Genomic DNA, 18,961 nt, shown 5'->3' with positions numbered 1-18,961 from the left:
TTAATTTGACATTTATTCTCTAAAGGTGGTGAAGGCTAGTTTTGCCAAGCTAGCTATTTTAGCCTCTATTCCAAACATTCAAACCATAATATCACAACCCCTCCCTTCAAAGCCACTCCCACAAAACACATGAACGCGCTTCCCCTTCCAAACTGGCGGGAAGCGTAGGCTAGTTTACGAGAGAGAGCTTTTGAAAGAGCAGAATCGTTTTTGTCACAAATTACCCTATGTCGCATTTACATGTAAGAACACACACAACAAGATCAAGGTCAAGTCTTTTATTTGTCAGGTACACAGAACAACACAAGGTTAGACTGGGCACTGAAATTCTTAAGACAAGACAACGCAAGCACCTGGCATAACATAACATATAAGTACACGGAACATAATTTACATCTATGCTGAGCTTAAATAAGTGAAACTTCCTAAATATACAGATAGCAATAAATAATTGACTATACTAACCCTAATACTAAAACTTCCTAAATTACAGATAACAATACATAGTACACTAAGGGGCTCTTAGTGTAACCTAAATGTACATAAAACCTGTTTCAACCCTATAACCTATTCTAACCTAAGTGGAGTACAGTACAATAGTGCAAATTTGCAGATCAGTGACTAAGTCAATGACCATACAGGAGCCTGGTGGCGAGGTACAGTGAGGTACAGTAGTGCAATGATACTGATAGCTGAACACTACACTAGCCTATCATAAGTGCTTGGACTAGCAGCTGGGTGGAATGCTCAGACAAGTATCTCCTGATCTTCTGGATATTGTAGAGGGTGAATCTACACGACCAGGAGACCGCGGCAATGTGGGCAGTGAGGGAAAGCTCCATGGTCACCCCGAGGTTCCTGGCCGAGGATGAAGGGGTCACCGTAGCCGATCCCAGGATGATTGAGAGATTGTGGGAGATGGAGGGTTTGGCCGGGATGATGAGGAATTCTGTTTTGGCGAGGTTCAGCTGGAGGTGGTACTCGGTCATCCAGGCAGGCAGAGATGAGAGGCAGGCCTGTGAGGCAGGCCTCGATCCTAGCTGAGATCCCCGGATCAGTCAGGGGGAACGACTGGTACAGCTGCGTGTCATCAGCGTAGCAGTGGTAGGAGAAGCTATGGGAGGTGATGATTGGTCCAAGCGAGGTGGTGTACAGGGAGAAGAGGAGGGGTCCAAGGACGGAGCCCTGTGGGACACCAGTGGAGAGCTGGCGGGGGGCCGACACTTTGCCTCCGCAGGAGACCTGGTAGGATCTTCCTGACAGGTAGGATGAGATCCACGGAAGTGCAGTGCCAGTGATGCCCATCTCAGAAAGTCTGGCGAGCAGGATTTGATGGTTAACCATATCAAAAGCTGCAGAAAGGTCCAGCAGAATGATGACGGATGACCTCGAAGCCGCTCTGGCAGACTGGAGGGGAGTGGTGACTGACAGGAGGGCAGTTTCCGTGGAGTGGCCAGTTTTGAAGCCCGATTGGTTGGGGTCAAGCAGGTTGTTCTGAGAGAAAGTTTGACAATTGGTTAGAGCGCATTCAATTGTTTTAGAAAAGAAGGGTAGCAGGGGGCTGATGATGAAGGGGGCTAATGATGAAGTTAAATTCAATGTACTAAGTCCTTGGATCAAAAACCCTCTAAGTTTAAAACAGCACCAGGAAATCCGACAGAGTTTTGATGCAAAGAGTTTCATTAGAATCCAAAAAAGCAGGGTGATCCCCCAAAAAACGTGAGTGTGATAATGCAGAACCAGACTGAAGAAATCCTCTCCAACGCTCTCTTTATATCAAAACCTTATCCGTTCTGTAAGTTTACTTTTGGTACAATATTTGTTTTGTCACAATTCATTTGACTTCTTATTGGTCTCTCTCTCCGAGAGATTCAGATTTCAGGTGCATAGAGAATTCATCTATTTTTTGTAGACCTACTCTGACCTTGGAGGCCAGTTACACTGGGCTCCGGCCTCATTACTGCTGGGTCTTGTAGTTTTTCTTGCTCACATAGATTTATCTCACACCCATCCACAATCATCCAGATTAACACTTTGGGCTTAAATTTCCTTCTATATTTTAGGGGAAATACTAAACAGTCAACAACTTAGCATCAGGCTTTTTCAATAGTGTCACATATAAAGGTATAAAGTATAACATATAAAAGTATAAAGTATAAAAGTGAATAAATGGCATTCTTCATCATGTAATCCATACTCATTCTTCATAATTACAACAGTGTGATATTATTCCACTTCACTAACTGGCCTGTTTGAAGGCAAAGGGGAAAGTGCCAGAAGTAAGAGAAAAGTTAAAGGACATGGAGCAGAAAAGTTATGATAGAGGGAGAGATGGTTTGAAAGAGAGGGGAGGGGACTGGATCAAGGGGACAGGAGGTGGGGCGATGAGAGAGAATGAGGTCAGAGATTTCTGCCTCGGACAGGGGAGAGAAAGAGTTTAGACATTTAGTTGGGTCAGTCACAGAAGGTGAGGGGGTAGGAAAGGAGGGTTTAGGGAACCGACTGCTAATGTCTGCGACTTTTTCCTCAAAAAAGGAGAAGTCATCTGCTGTTAGGGTGGAGGGAGGGGGTGGGGGAGGTGGGTTAAGAAGGGAGGAGAAGGTAATGGGGGGGAAAGTTTGTGGGGGTTTGAGGCGGAGTTCATTTTCTTCAGGACGTAGTAAGTTTTAGCACCAGTTATGTGAGCAGAGAAGGATTTAAGGAGTGAGTGATACTTATCAAGGTCCAGAACGTCTTTGGACTTGCGCCATCTCCTCTCAGCTGCCAGAAGGCTGGACCGTTCTTCCCGACTAACAACCGTGAGCCACGGGCAGGAGGGGGAAAAACGTGCAGGCCTGGTTGACAGGGGACAAAGAGTGTCAAGTGATGCAGTTAATGTGGGTAACAGGGTGTTAGTGGCAGTGTCGGTGGGGTGGGATATGAACTCGTCAATGGGAGGGAGGGAAGATGTTACAATTGAGGAGAAAATACATACCCTATTCGGAGACCTTAAGGAACAGTGTGAAATACCCCAAAAACCCAGTCAATTGCCCCTTTAAGGAGAGCCTGTCCACTCCCTATTAAGCCCCATTGTACCAAATTTGTTTGCAGTTCCACCAGAGTTCCACTGGGGGTGATCACGAGCGAGTGCAAAATGAATGGGAGTCTATGGAGCTAAACGGCTAAATTTGTCTCTTTAGCCTGACTGTCGTTGCGAAATCTCAGATTTGATAGTAGTTTTTGCATGTTCACCATGGATTATTGGTCAAAAATTGAATGAACGACTTATGTCCTTTCGATATCTTACAGGGTGAGTCGTTGTTGCCTTTAACACGCTAGCATTCTGCTAATGAATGCTGATTGGTTAGTGAAGGACTGATACGACCAGAGCTCTTGCTTGATGGCATCCAAAGCGGAATCAGAATGTCAGAGCATTAGCAACATTAGCAACAACATTAGCAAGCCAAAACTCTTTCTAGCATGTGTATTGACAGGGAGAGCCTAACCTGTCAGCTGTGTTGTTGATACCCTGAGAGAAAAAAGTAAGTGACCAGAACTTGCCGTAAAGTAGTAGCTCTGGTCGTACGATGTGTATGATGTCAATTACATTTTCAAAAGCTTTTTAGAACAGAGAGGCGACTTTAAAAAAATCTAACAGCCAGCAGTGTGTATTTTTTTTTACCTCCCCTTTCGAATTCAGAATTCAAATGACTAGACAAAAATATAAATATATCCTGAGAAAAGTGGATTTTGAGGGGTATAGTTCCATAGACCTCCATTAATTCTGCACTCGCTCGTTAGCGCCCTCACATGGAACTTCAACCAGTTCAGAACCCGAAAGTCTCTGAGTGAGCTGAAGAAGAGCGGCTACTGACGTCACTCTGCTGCGCCGCTCAGAATGCATTTTCGTTTTCCGCTCTGTTTTCTTTTTGATTTTGGCATAACATGTGCAGTCTTAAGGAAGAAAATGCAAATGCAAATAGGATGATTGATTACTAATTTTATTTATGAGTCAAATAATGCAGTCACATTCTTAAAATGAAAATGCATTTCTGGAAATGCATTTGAATTTGAATTGTGGTCACGATTTTGTAGCCACGTTCTTAAAATGAAAATGCATTTCTGGAAATGCATTTTCATTTTCAAATTTTACATTTCAAATTGAATTTTGGTATCTATTTGCTGGGGCATATTTTGAAAATTAAATTTCAAATGTCTTTTTCGTTTTCATTTTAATTAAGTGAAAGAATAAGGGGGGGGGGGGGGGATGAGTTTCTGCATCTTGGGATGTCTGAGTATCCAAGTGCCCTTGGAACATCTCGAGGCAACAATTATGCCGTTGAATGTCGGCAGGTGCCAAGAAAAAAAAAAGGGTTTTGATGTTTGTGTCCATAGTAACGGATAACGATACGATTATGACAGCTTCCGTGGTGTGCACACCTGATATGACTAGAGCTAGTCTAACACAGCAAGCTAGCTATTGGGTCTCCTTTTGGGCGAAACACATTGTAGACGTACGTATTTTACAACTATAATAATAGCTATAATAGAGTAGGTCGGTTTGATCAATAGTCCACTTCTTAAATTATGCTTAAATTTTCGCTGCTAACAATCTAGTATGCTACTACTGTAACTGTGTAAGTGCTAGCTTAGCTTGCTAACCCCCACCTGCGTGCTGTTCCTTCTCCTTTCAGACTCTCAGCATTACTCTCAGCCTGTCCTATGGCCTATTCTCAGAGACAGATTGTAGTTTCACGCTTCATTCCCAAAGAAACCAGCTGTCAGTCATTTTCATTGCATTAACGCTCGGTTGTTAAATTACCCGTTTTGCTGGAGGATGGACTCTAAACGAGAGAAAGACCAAGGTAAGTTATAGCTTGTTGCTAGCAACTGCATAAGTACTGTACAAACAAGGTTGTTGTTGAACTAGCTGCTTTGCTAACAGATACTACCGACTGAGCTTTACGTAGAAATATATTTTTACTCCACCACTGCAATTAAATTTACTTGACAGGGCTAGATAAAGGTCTGTTAAAATCCCAAATGTCACAGGGTTTGTATCAAAACGTTTACCAGCCAGTCAAACAAAATAATTAATTGCCACGACTCCATATCAGCTCGATACATCGCTTGCTAGTCGCTGCCCAGACTGTAGCCGCACTTGTTGATGAATGTCACTAACTGTATTCTACAGTAACGTTAAGTTTGTCAAAATCGACACAGCCATCATACAATGACAATAAAACACGTTAACCGTCAACTCGAATGCATACATAAATGTAGACACCTCACAGCGCTTTTAAGAACAGGTCACAGTCACACAGAACTCGCAAATGTGTTTTATCATCACCACATAGCTGAGAGAGTCCTCTGGAATTGTTAACAATTATTTGTGCAAAGTCTACGATTCAAAGACATGACTGTCAACTGTTTTTTCCTCAAGCCTTAGTAAGAAAAAGAGACAAGATCCAGACCCCATTGCTGCAATAATGACTCATGGCTCTGGAAGCTGCACATTATAAGAATAGACAGGTACATTTGAGCTTTGCTCCAACGTGGTCTTCTCTCATTCCCTCAGATACAGACTTCACTAAGATAACTGCTGTGCTGCTTAAGTCTCGGACGGGAGAATTTGATTTAGAGTCCATCCTGTTTCTGAAGCTCAGAGGTCTTGGTAAGATGCAGTGATTATAAAAGCTTTCGAGTTTGCATGTCGTTTTCCCACCCTGTAAAATAAATGTGTTTATTACACAGGAATATGTGATCTAGGATGTATTGGAGAATGTACTAATTTGGAGAGACTGGACCTTTCTGGCAATAACATCACAAAGCTGGTTCCTCTCTCATCCCTTCGACTTCTTATTGTACTCAATGTCTCTGCCAACAGAATTTCTAATTTGGGTGAGAATTCCAATCCATTTGGAAATTTATTTATTTTTCTGGATAAAACAAATGTCTAATTATATAACCTTTTATTTAGTTAGTGAGGTGCTGACGAAATACATAAAGCTATGCCTTACTCATTTCAGAAGCCATCTCCAGCTGTGACAGTTTACAGAGCCTAAATGTGGCTGGAAATCTAATATCTAGGTAATGGAATCCGTGTCAGTCCTGTTGCACTTCTCTGTCAGGTATATCTAGTGTTGTCACGGTACCAAAATTGCAGTAGTCGGTTTGCCTGGCTCCCAGCCCAACTTAGCCCCGCCCACAATTTTTTGGGGGGGTTCGGGAAGTTGGGTCTGAAGAACCTCGGTTGTTTTTTTTTATTGTCAGGGCAGGCTTTATACAATGATGGACAGATGATCAACAGTAACGTAATCAACCACGTCACAAAAGAGTGCTTGAGTTGAATTTGTTTTCAACAAACATGGCTACTGCTGGAGAGCTGAGATGTTATGATTCTACCATTGAGTCTGTTTTAGAAGACATTGACAGGGCATTCATTTTGAAAGAGGAACAGAGAAACCCGATCGAGGCATTTGTCGATCTAAAATAAGTTTTTGCCGTCCTTCCTATGGGATTCGGTAAAAGTTAACTACGTTGCTCTGATTGGTTGTAGGTCTATCCAATTGAGCGAAGAGGCATTTGTTTTACGAGTTTGGTTAAAACACGCCCCATACTCACAGCCCAACGAAGGTTTCTCAGGCTCATATTCTGACCAGAAAATTATGAGTATGACAACGTCAGGCTAGTTGTCGGTGCAAATACCAGCAAAATTTCATGGTACTCAATTCCAAAGCAAAAATATATAACAGGGCTCCAGACTAACTTTTTTTTACTAGGAGCATAGTAGCCCCTGACTGAATTTTTTTGGAGCGCAAGCAAAAAATTTAGGGGCACACCTTATATTGACCTGCAATGCATTTATTAATGTAACTAGAGAGGGTACAATTCAGTGGCAATTTGAGACCCTTTTTAGGAGTGCTCAAGCACCCCTCAAAATAATATATTTTAAAAAAATATTGTTTATTATCATTTGATGCTGGTAGTTCATGAAGAAAGGGACATCCTTAGTTTTTTCATTCAATATTTTGCATAATAATACATAAATGTATTAATTGTTATACATTGAAATAAAGGATTTATATTAGCAAGGGGGTTTACGTTTAGCACTTTCGCAAGGCATGATATCACATTCTCATTGAGGGCTGAGCACCCCTAAAGGTCTGATCCTAGAATCGCCCCTGGGACAATTTCTGGGGAAATTGTGTGGTGTGCCTGGGTCCGTTATTTTTACTGTCATTTTTACAACTGATATACAGCGACGCACCATATAAGCTTGAGTTTAAATCCATTATTTAATGTGACATTACGTAGACTACTATACATATATATGTAAGTCTTAGCTAAATGACTTAAATGTATAATGCACTTTTCGATCACTCCTCCGACACCACAACACGATACTTGCTGAGTATAACAGCGCAACAGCTGAAACACAGGCAGGGATACAGTAGCAACGCTAGTGCTAAATAAGTATTTAGCTGCTAGGCTCCATGAGAAAGGCTCGTGAAACTGCTCACCAAAAGAACGAAGGGCAACCCACTTGTCAGGCAGATTAAGACATGTTCGTAGGAACCTAGCGAAAAAAGCCTAAACTTTCCAAGACTTTTAGCTACGGTACTAATGCTGAAGGAACACTGATATCGCCGTCTTACTAGAACGTCGTATTTATGCGTCGTTGCTAACGTATGTTGACATTGTGCACACCCAATGAATTCAAAATTTGTAGGTCGCACATGCGCGAGTGTTTGTAAAAAATGCTTGCACTGTCTCAAAAACAAGTCGCAAAATGCGACCATTTGGTCGCAGTCTGGAGCCCTGTATAAGTAATAGGTTACTGAACAACTCTCATTTGTTGACAGTAACAGTCAACTACAATATCTAAGGTTGTAGCCTACTTATGACAACAGAACATTAATACAATCACAATGCGTGTAGGCCTAAAGGCAAAACATTTGTGTGGACTGAGTGTGACATTAAGCAAACTCAGCAGATGACTTGGAGCTCAAATGTATAAATCTTGACTTAAACATACATTTTAATTAGTGCTGTCAGTTTAACGCGTTATTAACTGCGTCAATTTTTTTCACATGCTGTTGCAACAACTACCGAAAAACTACAACACCACACCGGATATAGCTCGACCGGAAACAAAACAACAGGTACGCCACACACACTTGTTTGGCTTGCGAGCCGGCTAAAGAGTGGTAGCAGAGCCCGTTTACGGATATTAGACATTCTCTGGTAGGCTAACGTTACATTTTGAGTGGATGGCGAGGACGAGACGCCGAAATGGATGCCAATAAGATTCTGAATGGAAAGTTTACTTTTAAAAAGTTGCTAAATGGTTCCATTGACAAGACTAAAGTGATCTCTGTGTTTTGTCGTTGTAAACTGAGCTATCATCGCAGCAGGTCCAGTCTGATATACCACTTGATGGCCAAGCACAAAGTTGATGGGAATTCTCCGCCCCCTCGTCAAAGCCAGGCGATTGCAATGTTGTTTTCAATAAAAAAATATTTGCACGAAGGAATCCAAATCACTTTTCCATGTTGATAAGAGCATTAAAATTTGAAAAAAGAATGGGACAAAAAGAAATCAAGGGATATTTAGAATAGATTAAAAAAGTGTGATTAATTGTGATTAATCGCGAGTTAACTATAACATTAATGCGATTAATCGCGATTAAATATTGTAATCGTTTGACAGCACTAATTTTAATAAGTACAAAGAGTGGATTAAACACGCTTCATTGTGCTCTTTAAATTATGGTCGCGCTACAAGCACAAAACGTGTATATATATGTTAAATATATCCTACATCCCAAACTCCAAAACACAAAGTTCCCCAAACTATGTAATCTAAAAGCCTCTGTAAAAATAGTAACCCTGTGGTGCCCTCTCTTTTCATATGCCCCAGTATTAGGTATTGCATTTGCAGTAGGCTATGCTGCAAACCATGTAGGACATGTACGGTGATGTTTGCAAATTGGTTTCTGGTGATCAACGATGTTCTCATTGTCATCTGCCTCACACCTAAAGTATTTCCATATGCGGCTCTTCCACTTTTCTTGTCGGCAACTTTTTGTGGAGCCCCTGTAGTCCAGGTAAAGTAGCATTTTACAACCGACTAATTGCAAAATAATTTTTTGTCATTTCTAAGAGGTGTCCAGAACAACATACTAAAAGTCCAAAGAAATCCTAGTTGAGGAAATATGGTAAATTCTCATCAATCCGAGATGTGTGCCAATAAGGCCAGGCAACATTACACCCCAATGGGGCTATATTTTTCTTTACTCCTATCAAAATGAAACATTGCACAATGAAACTACCCATGAAAAGTAGGATTTTTGTATTACAAGTATCTTTTGAAATGAATTTGAATATGCACATGAGCTCCACACTTATTGATTATGTCCTAATTTGCATATGCAGAAACACCATTCATATAAATACATTGGCCCAATCTTCATCCAATCATCCTACTGCCGATGGGTTATGGCAATGCTGCTTTTAGACTGGCCTCTAACCTGAAAACTGCCTGGCTTGGTTGTACCTGCTGGGGGTATAACCCCTATATATAGCCTGCTAGGCTGGGACGAGCCCACATTATGCGCTCCGGGTGTCTTCTGTGTTTGCCTTCCTTATTATTGTACCCACAGACAGTAACAATGAAGCTCATTTTTGCACTGTTTCTTATGTTTTCATTTGCTTTTTGTGGGTCGTTTTTGTCGTGGTGTGGTGGTGCCGTGCATGGACACGCCCCCCATACACCTTTGGGTCCTTCCAGGTCAGTGACCTGCACCTGGTCATTGGCTGTTGATAAGTTGACCCAACATCCAGTGCTGCCCTGCTGCTTGCCAGGAAAAATTCATGTATCTCTTCTTCCTTTGATGTGCAAGACAGTTTAGACAAGACAAGATCATGGCTTCTTGATCTTATAATAACATATGCCCCCCACAGGTATACTGATGCTGGTGTTTTCGGGAAAGATCTGAGTGACCACTGTGCCATTACAGTGGTCAGAAATGCTAAACTCCCAAAAACGAAACCCCAAATCTTACTTAAAAGAGATTTTAAACGTTTTCATGAGCAGGCATTTTTGCATGATTTATCAAATTTTGAGTGGGAACGTATTTCCCTCCTTGATGATGTTGGCTTGGAATCTCTTTAATTCAGAATTCTTGTAGTTAATTAATAAACATGCTACCTACATAAGTTTAGGTTTCCGCTGAAATTGGAAATCTCCTCAAAGAAAGAGATCTAGCCTGGGCCAGGGCACGAAAAACAAAAACTGAGGCTGATTGGATCACTTTCCGTCAACTCTGCAACAAATGTAACTCCTTAATTAAAAAGGTTAAAGATCCGGTAAAGTAAATTACATGTTTTGCTTCTAAGTACATTATATACGTGTGAAATGAGTTCCTGAAAGCATATGCAAAGCGCTAAAACCTTTTCGCACTGAAATGTGGAGTTAGACCGAAGAACAGTTTCTCTTCCATTTTCAGATCAGGTTTTAATGGGCGGAGCCAAAAAACTCCACATCTATGTAATTCCTCCCCATCTACATCAGATCACTGAATGACTCCTCCTGCTGTACTGTTTTTTGGTTGTTCACAATGTGTATTTCTTGTTTTGGCTACCCGCAATGCTTTGGGGCTATCTTGTTGTTATTATCAGTGACCTATGCACTTTGTAAAGCTCTCTCTTGGATGTCGCTTTGGATAAAAGTGTCTGCTAAATGAATAAATGTAAATGTCCTGAAGAAGAAAAAAAACTACTGGTGTACTAAGTAACAGACGTCGAACAGGTAGACCAAGGAAAACATCAGCAGTTGATGACAGAAACGTTGTGAGAGCTGTAAAGAAAGACCTTAACCCTTGTGCTGCCTTCGGGTCACATGACCAAAAGGTTCATAACGAACCATTGTTGTTTTTACCCAATACAAAAGCAAATACAAATAATTTTCTTTTAACCTTCGCAATGTGGGGGGTCTGAGACAGCCCAACGGTTAAAAGAAAATGCTTCACCATGTTTTTGTATGCGGTAAAGCTGTCGCAAACGAAGGTGGGTCACAATGACTGATGGGTCAGAATGACCCGAGGAGAACACAAGGGTTAAAACAATCAGCAACAACCTCCAGAGGGCAGGAGTGAAGGTATCACTATCTACTGTTTGCAGAAGACTTCATGAACAAAAGTACAAGGGCTACACCAGAAGATGCAAACAACTCATTAGCAAGAAGAATAGGAAGGCCAGGCTGGAATTTGCCAAAAAGTACAGAGATGAACCTCAAAAATTCTGGGACAAAGTTTTATGGACTGATGAGACAAAGATTTACTTTTACCAAAGTGATGGAAAGGCTAAAGTTTGGAGAAAGAAAGGAACTGCTCATGATCCCAAACACACAAGCTCATCTGTGAAACAAGGTGGAGGTAATGTCATGGCTTGGGCTTGCATGGCTTATTCTGGGACGGGCTCATTAATCTTCATTGATGATGTAACACATGATGGTAGCAGCTAAATGAACTCGGAAGTCTACAGAAACATTTTGTCTGTCAATTTAAGGAAAGATGCAACCAATCTGATGGTTGAAGAGCCTTCATCATGCAGCAAGATAACGACCCAAAACACACTGCCAAAACAACAAAGGAGTTCATCAGGGGCAAGAATTGGAAGGTATTAGACTGGCCAAGTCAATCTCCAGACTTAAACCCTATAAAGCATGCATTTTACCTGCTTAAGAGGAGACTGAAGGGAGGAACCCCACAAAACAACAGAAAAAGGCTGCAGTGAAAGCCTGGGAAAGCATCACAAAGGAAGAATGCAAAAGTTTGGTGACGTCAATGGGTCACAGACTTGCTGCAGTGATTGAAAGCAAAGGATTTGCAACTAAATATTAAGTCTCATTCACTTAACCCTTGTGCTGCCTTCCGGTCACATGACCAAAAGGTTCATAACGAACCATCGTTGTGTTTAACCAATTTTACCCAATACAAAACCAAATAAAAATAATGTTCTTTTAACCTTCGCAATGTGGGGGGTCTGAGACAGGCCAACGGTTAAAATAAAATGCTTCATTTTGTTTTTGTATGCGGTAAAGTTGTTGCAAACGACGGTGGGTCACAATGACTGATGGGTCAGAATGACCAGAAGAGAACACAAGGGTTAAATCTATTTTAAGTATATCTGTATCTTTGCTCACATGTGAAATAGGTGGATTCAAACAAAATGTGCTATTTTCTTAGTTGTGCATCAGATATTGATGTAAATACCAGAAAATTAAAGCTGAAATGTTGATCTCTGGTCTCACGTTCATTATTTGATGTCAAGCCCAAATGTTTTCAGTCTACAGCAAAAATAAAAGAATTGGCCTTACTGTTCCAATACTTTTGGAAGGCACTGTATGTCAGCGTCAACCAGCTGCCTTCTTTCCCTGACTCCTGTGTATCACTGTGCTCTGGGGTTCATCACTGGTTGTACCCGCCTCACCCATCACTGTGAACTATATGTAAAAGCTGGCATGCCTTCCTTGGAAATGACAGGGGTGCAAACTTGTTACCTTTTGGCGAAAATCACAGTTTTTGAATCAAAATAGGTCATTTGTGTGATTTTTTTTTTTTGGGGGGGGGGGGGGGGGGGCGTCGTGGGTCCTCCAAGTAATCGGCAAACGCAAGCTGTCATTAATATTTTTTCATGCTTGTTCATGTGGCCAACCAATGTCATAATGACACGCACGCTTTTTATTTTGAGTCTCCGGGTCTGTAACAGGTGGGATGCTGCAAGACCGTTGGGCAATCTAACGGATGACGTGCTAATGTCAAACTGTTGTCTGACAGACGCCTCGCAAATCACATCAAACATTTTTGCTGGTTACAATAACGGTGTTCCTCGACAGGGCAAACAGCACTCCAACGCACGTCAGGGTGCTGTTTCGGCTTATTTTCCCGATATTTACATTATCCCTTACTTTATACGGCTGTTCTTAATGCTGTAGAATGCTCCATTCACTTGAATGGAAGGAAGAGGCCTTTTTGCCTCGGATTCACGTCTTTCGTATCACTCCACAAGTAGTCCGGTAACTTTTTAACCTCCGCGTACTCCATTGCTTAGCGAGGTCAGCTGATTTGACACTTCAGGGTGCGACACTCGTTATACGGTAAGCAATCTGTTTCTGAAGTAATTATGCAGGTGTTAAGGTTAACTTGTCAAGTTAGTTTTTTCTTTTAGCTTGCCGAGGTTGTTAGCTAGCCAAGTTTTTAAATGCCTTTTTACACCTTTACTGCTTTATAATATGCCTTTTTATTGCAACGTAAACTACTTTTGCGTTGTCCTAAGAATGAAAGCCTAACTAGCAAACTTACCACTCTCCCTCTTCAGTTTGTTTTCAGAATGAGAAATTTTGAGGAGGAGGATGCCATTACTCTGACTCAAGTAGAGGCAGGAGCCAAGTGCAAATGGTCCTGGTCCTGGCTGAAGCTAGACTCTAAGAGCAATGTGAAGGGAGAAGAACATGTGTTCCCACTGTCACAGTTTTTCAAAAACAAATTGAGAAACCAGGCCATGCCCGATGCGGTCTCTGCTGCAAAGAGATCAATTATTCTAACAAGGGCTCCCATGCCCTTTTGGCACACTGTAAAACAGAAAAACATTCCCAAAAGGTGGTGGGTATTATGACCACACATAGCATATTAGTATCAACAACTCAGGGTCAGTCACAGCAGGGACCATCAACTCACGGCCCATCACAGCAGAGCCTGGGCCTGAGCAGATGAGGGAAAGAGTGAAGGTGCCAGTACTACTCTTTGAAAGGGTAGCAAATGCAGAAGTGAGTGTTGGTCAGCCAGTATGTGCTAGTTGTTATCATAGATCATTAAAGTATTCTGCCCTACAAAGGCAAAAGACCGTAACTCGCCAAAGTGTAGAACTGAGAAAAACTACCTCAAAGTTTTTGCACTTTCAAAGTTGTTGTCCTGCCAAATGTGTTTTAGGTAGGACACCTGAAATCTAGCAGGTTGATGTTTTAGTGATTAAACATGATCTAAATTAGACTTTTTTTTCTTTTTTTTTTTCTTAACTGCACTTTTTATCCCTATTTTGAAGTTACGGTAGTAAACTATAGTATATAGTAAGTGGTCGTGCCAAGGCAAAATACAGTAACTTCTGTTCCTTCGCTCACTTAGTTGCTTATCAAGATTTAAACTCTGTATATTATTAGCCAATGTAACATACACATGGATACCTGTCACAAGACAAGAGTGTTTTTGATTTAACTGACAGGGTAGGATACTTACAAACGACTCATGTTTGGGATGTTTTGTGTTGAATGCCAGCAAGTAGGCTAGGCTAATGCTAGATGTGTTTGTTGTTGCTAGGTTATGTATTAGTTAAAGTGAAACTGTAACTCAAACCGTAACATTTGAACGTAATTGAGTGCCACAAAACAAAGGCAAAGAACCGTAACTGATGTTGCGGCATTCTGCATTGGCTTTCTAAAGCCAAAGCAGGCTTTTGGAAGTTATGGTGAAGACAACAACCTATTTTCTCTGAAAACAGACAAGTTAATTTAAGATATTTGGCCACATGATAAAGCAGACCTTGACTGTTCCGAAAATGAAAAAAAATCATTTGACAAAATTGACGTTACGGTCTTTTGCCTTTGCACGGCAGTATTAAGCCTAGATAAGCAGACAAGGACATCTCAGGGAAATAGTTTTTTTTTTAAATAATAAAGTATTAAATAAAAGTTAAAAAATCTTTTTCATGCACTTGTTCTTGGAACCATTGCAGAACATTCCCTCCCCCTATCTGTCGCTCCTGTCATCGTTGAGTTTTTGGGGTTCATGTTGTTTTAATTTGTAACTTGTATAACTGCATGCTATTATGGGTCTTCCCTTTGGCACTTGTTTAGTTTTTCACAATGTTTGCTTCATGTTTTGGCTGCTTGCAGTGTTTGGGACTACCTCGTTGTTATGATCAGTGACCTATGCTCTTTTGTAAAGCTCTCTCTTGGAAGTCGCTTTGGATAAAAGCGTCTGCTAAATGCATAAATGTAAATGTGAGCTTGCCCAGACACTGGCTCGGGATAAACCAGCTTTGACGGGCATGAAGCTGTCCTGGTCTGCTGCCTCGTACAAGATGGTCCAGGGCCTGGGGCACACCTTCTCAGAGAGGACGTTTGAGAGCATCAGGTCAACACCATTCTCAATTAACTTGGATGATAGCACATCAAATGCCAATAAGAAGGTGTTGTCCATTCTAGTAAGCTACTTCAATCAGGAGCTCAAGCATGTGGTAGTCGAACACCTTGGCTCCATTGAAGTCCTAAAGGGGACTTCTCAATATTTGGAAACGGCCTTGGTGACCATTTTCGATGACCACAAAATTCCTTTTGCCAACATGATCAGTATGATGATGGACTCCTGTAATGTAATGCGTGGGAGCAAGTCTGGGCTGGAGACCAGAATCAGAGGGACGCACTGCCAGAATCTCTTGGATGTTGATGGAGATTTTTGCCACCACATTAATAATGCCGCCAAACAGTTTGCTGCCACCTTCGGCCACCATCTCGAGCAGCTCTTCACTGACCTTCACACAGACCACCAGTGGGATTCAGACCAGTTGAAATACCTGATTGAGATCTGTGAGTTTATGGGCATTCAGTTCGAGAGTCTCAACACAAACCTCCAGCTGAGCGTTTACCTAGGCGTCCTTCCCATCCTCAAGGAGTATGTGATGGTGTTCCAGGGTAGCCAAACCCTTGTCCACAAACTGCATGACAAGCAGCTTGGAGTTTTCACCAATTTCATGGCATGCTTTGTCAAGGCTGAGCATCTTCACACCACACCAAAGAAGCTCATGGAAATGGAGTTCAGGGACAAAATGCTGCCTCTCAGGGAGATTTATGTCGGACCGGTGGCTGAGAAACTGAATGCAGAAAATCCAAGTCATCCGATTGTGCTGCAGTTTCTCGACACAGTAAAGACTGCATACATGTCAACAGCAGCCTACATGCAGAAAAAGCTGCCACTGAACAGCAAGACCCTACAAGCACTGTCTGCTCTGGACCCATTGGTGAGAGGCCACTCAGAGACTGGCATACTGCTGAGGCGGCTGTCAGGGCCAGGGATGATAGGCCACTTGGTGCCACCCCAGTTTGACGTGCCACTGGAAGTGGTGAAGTTCAATGTGGATTCCAGCCTTCCCCTGTACATCGATGGTGACAACATGGTGCACTGGTGGGCAAATATGATGGACACTGGCAGTTACCCAGGCCTAAACCATGTGGTTTCAGGGGCTCTCTCCATTTTCCACGAACGGGAGTCATCATTCAGTGCCATGGGAGACATCATTACCAACAAAAGCACCAAAATGAGCATGGCAACCTACAATGCTATCCAGACAACCAAATATGCCCTCAGGTCCAGGAGTCAGACCGCCATCCAGATGTTCAAGAGAGATGATGTGAAGCTCTCCAGGGTCAATAAGGTCCTCTGCAGGAACATCCACACTGCAGGAACAATGGACAAGGCTCGCAGGCAAAAGGCCCAGTTGAAGAAAAAAGAGAGCCATGAAGAGTTTGAGTGCCAGGCAACAACCAGTGGCGAGCAAAGCAGGAAGACTGCAGTGGAGGAGGACAGGCAAGCCAAATTGATGCACATAGCCGCTAAAAAGCGGAAAAAAGCACTGGAAGTACTGGTACAGGCAAAAAAGATTTAAGATTGTTCTCCCATTCAAACAGAGTGTACCTGACAATTTTGTTTTGTGTAATTAAATATTGTATACAGATTAAATATTTTGTTTCGTGTAATTCAATATTGTATACAGATAAAATATTTGGTTGTGTGTCTGTCACAGGGATATTGGGTTGGGGGGGGCACATGGGAAAGTAGTTATGTAGGAAGTATTTCAAATGGAATTTGAAATGGAACTAAACAGAAGTTTAAAAAAACTAATGGCCTCATCATCACCAACACCCCCCCCCCCCCCCCCCGTCACCTTTTTCATCACTGATGAGTTTGCACCCCTGAAATGAAACTCTACACACACTGGATGTCTCTGGTGTATAAGGCTCTTCTTGGCCTAATTCCCACTTTTTTATGCACTTCCCTTCGGAGAACCAGATGTGAAAATCTCTCACCTTTCGGCGATATTTGCCGTTTTGAATCCAAAACAGGTGACCTACGTGAATCGTGTAGATTCGATGAGAAATTGTTTTTTGGGGGGGGTGGGGGTATTCATATTCAGTGAACTGCGAATAGGTGCGCGTGTCAGAAGGGAGCGCGAGTGCATGGAAATATTAACGCGAAGGGCATCACCAGTGCAAACCACCATCAGAAGCTGAAAGCACCTGGCCTCGGTGAATGAAGGTTTCAATAATTTTTATATTTTCTGGTATATCTAAGTTAAGTTACCCAGGAGCACTGTTGACATAGATTTAGCTAATGTTAGCTATAGCTTGATGAATTGAGTCATTGAACACAGCAGGAGAGAACGCAACGTTAGCCAGCTAGCTAAAGCTCGCTAATCGAGAGCTAATTTGAGACAATATAAAGATGGAAAAACAGGCTAAGAAATGTGAACGTAATTACCTTCACTCAACAACGTTTTACAAATTGGACAAACGGCTATGTTTGTTTGTTTCAAGCTCCAAAAACTATTTCGCTCAAATCAGCCCAGAAAATTCGCTAGTGCGCTCGCATTAACCACGGAAGTCCCTAACTAGCATCACATCAGGCACAAAATTTGCACGCATTAGCAGGGTGCTCGCTGTGGTGGCGTATACGGGACCGGTTCTGGTGGGCCGGTCTGGATCAAAGTCCAAGGCCTATTTTTACTCCCAGTCCGTCCCTGCCGTTCTATCAATAAGCAGACCTGCCAACCTGTATGCAATTTGTGTAGCTGTCAATCATGATGGAAGAGTAGACAAGTTAAGTTACAGCATGTCCACCATCTCTTGTGGGGGTTATGCATTGAGCCATTTGTGGTGCCCATACCACATTGTGCCTCAAATACTGTAAATGTTAGACCCAGTGACAGGCTGGCATCAAATGGCTTGCACAATACTTAGAAAGGAGGCCATAATAATTTTTGACTCATGGCTGAAGTTACATTTCTCCAGCTCTCCCCAGTTTTGCAAAAAAGTATCTCAAAATGCATCATATTGATGCTTTAAAATATGGAATATTTAAATTTTTATTATGGGGGAGCATGCACCCAGACCCCCGTAGAGGCGTAATATCCTTCTCACCTTTTTCACCCCTGACCCATTTTCATGCCTGGAGAACAGAAAGTCGTTACGCACTACACACAAATGGCATTCTGCATCTTTCTGCTCCTCGAGTCCGAACTGAAACGGGGAGAAAAGCATTCAGTTTCTCTGCCCCGTCTGCTTGGAATGCCCTTCAATAAGAACTTTGAAAATTGCAAACCTTCTTCTTCTGGAAGCATTCCACTCAACAACAAAAAAACACACACAATGGAAATCTTTTGAACTGTGTCTATGCTATTAAATTCTTACTGTACTGATAACTTCTTCACATTATTTTTCATGTTCTTAAGATTTTAAATGTTATTTGTTTGTTTTTTACTGCCTGTGTGTTTTTGTTGTTTGTCTGTTTTGACCACTATGACGTGTGCTGCTGCCTTTCTTGGCCAAGTCACCCTTGTGAAAGAGGTCTTGATCTCAATGGGCTTTTTATCTGGTTAAATAAAGGTTATTAAAAAACAGCGGGTATAGTCTTCCTCACTGAAGGTGCAATCTCCAATTGCCAGTCCTCTCAGCTTTGATGAAGTTTCTCAGAATATCAATCATGTCCATGTACTGCAGCCAAAGCTGTGCTGTCCTCTCATGCATTGTTTCCTTCTTATTGAGTGCACTCTGGATTATCTCCAAAACCTCAGCAGAACAAAGTTCTTCCATCTGCATATTAGAGGACATGACTTGGTCATGTAGCTCACTTGCAAGTCAGTTGTGACTG

General features: G+C 42.0%; 1 protein-coding gene and 1 long non-coding RNA gene across 7 annotated transcripts in view; one reads left to right on the top strand and one right to left on the bottom strand.

Annotated features, from left to right (window-relative positions):
• Nucleotides 1–320: 320 nt before the first annotated feature.
• LOC146258504 (uncharacterized) overlaps nt 321–18,961 on the bottom strand; it is a 41,946-nt gene continuing 23,305 nt past the window's right edge. Inside the window, exon 3 of the long non-coding RNA XR_014729820.1 lies at nt 321–2,834. This is a non-coding gene — a long non-coding RNA (uncharacterized LOC146258504). The remainder of the gene's footprint in view (nt 2,835–18,961) is intronic.
• lrrc61 (leucine rich repeat containing 61) overlaps nt 4,339–18,961 on the top strand; it is a 31,846-nt gene continuing 17,223 nt past the window's right edge. For 4 of the 6 annotated variants that reach the window (XM_084673186.1, XM_084673181.1, XM_084673184.1 and 1 more), the window contains exons 1-5: nt 4,339–4,493; nt 4,674–4,844; nt 5,558–5,653; nt 5,734–5,880; nt 6,009–6,069. In XM_084673186.1, the coding sequence (XP_084529312.1) occupies nt 4,817–4,844; nt 5,558–5,653; nt 5,734–5,880; nt 6,009–6,069 (332 nt within the window). In that variant the 5' untranslated portion in view covers nt 4,339–4,493; nt 4,674–4,816. The remainder of the gene's footprint in view (nt 4,494–4,673; nt 4,845–5,557; nt 5,654–5,733; nt 5,881–6,008; nt 6,070–18,961) is intronic. The other 2 variants (XM_084673183.1, XM_084673187.1) reach the window with 2 other exon arrangements.

The sequence above is a fragment of the Hypomesus nipponensis genome, chromosome 14, assembly GCF_054491055.1.
Source record: "Hypomesus nipponensis isolate SF chromosome 14, ASM5449105v1, whole genome shotgun sequence".
NCBI classification, from domain to species: Eukaryota; Metazoa; Chordata; class Actinopteri; order Osmeriformes; family Osmeridae; genus Hypomesus; species Hypomesus nipponensis.
Note: the sequence above shows the minus strand (reverse complement) of the source record. Positions and strands in the feature narration are given on the sequence as shown.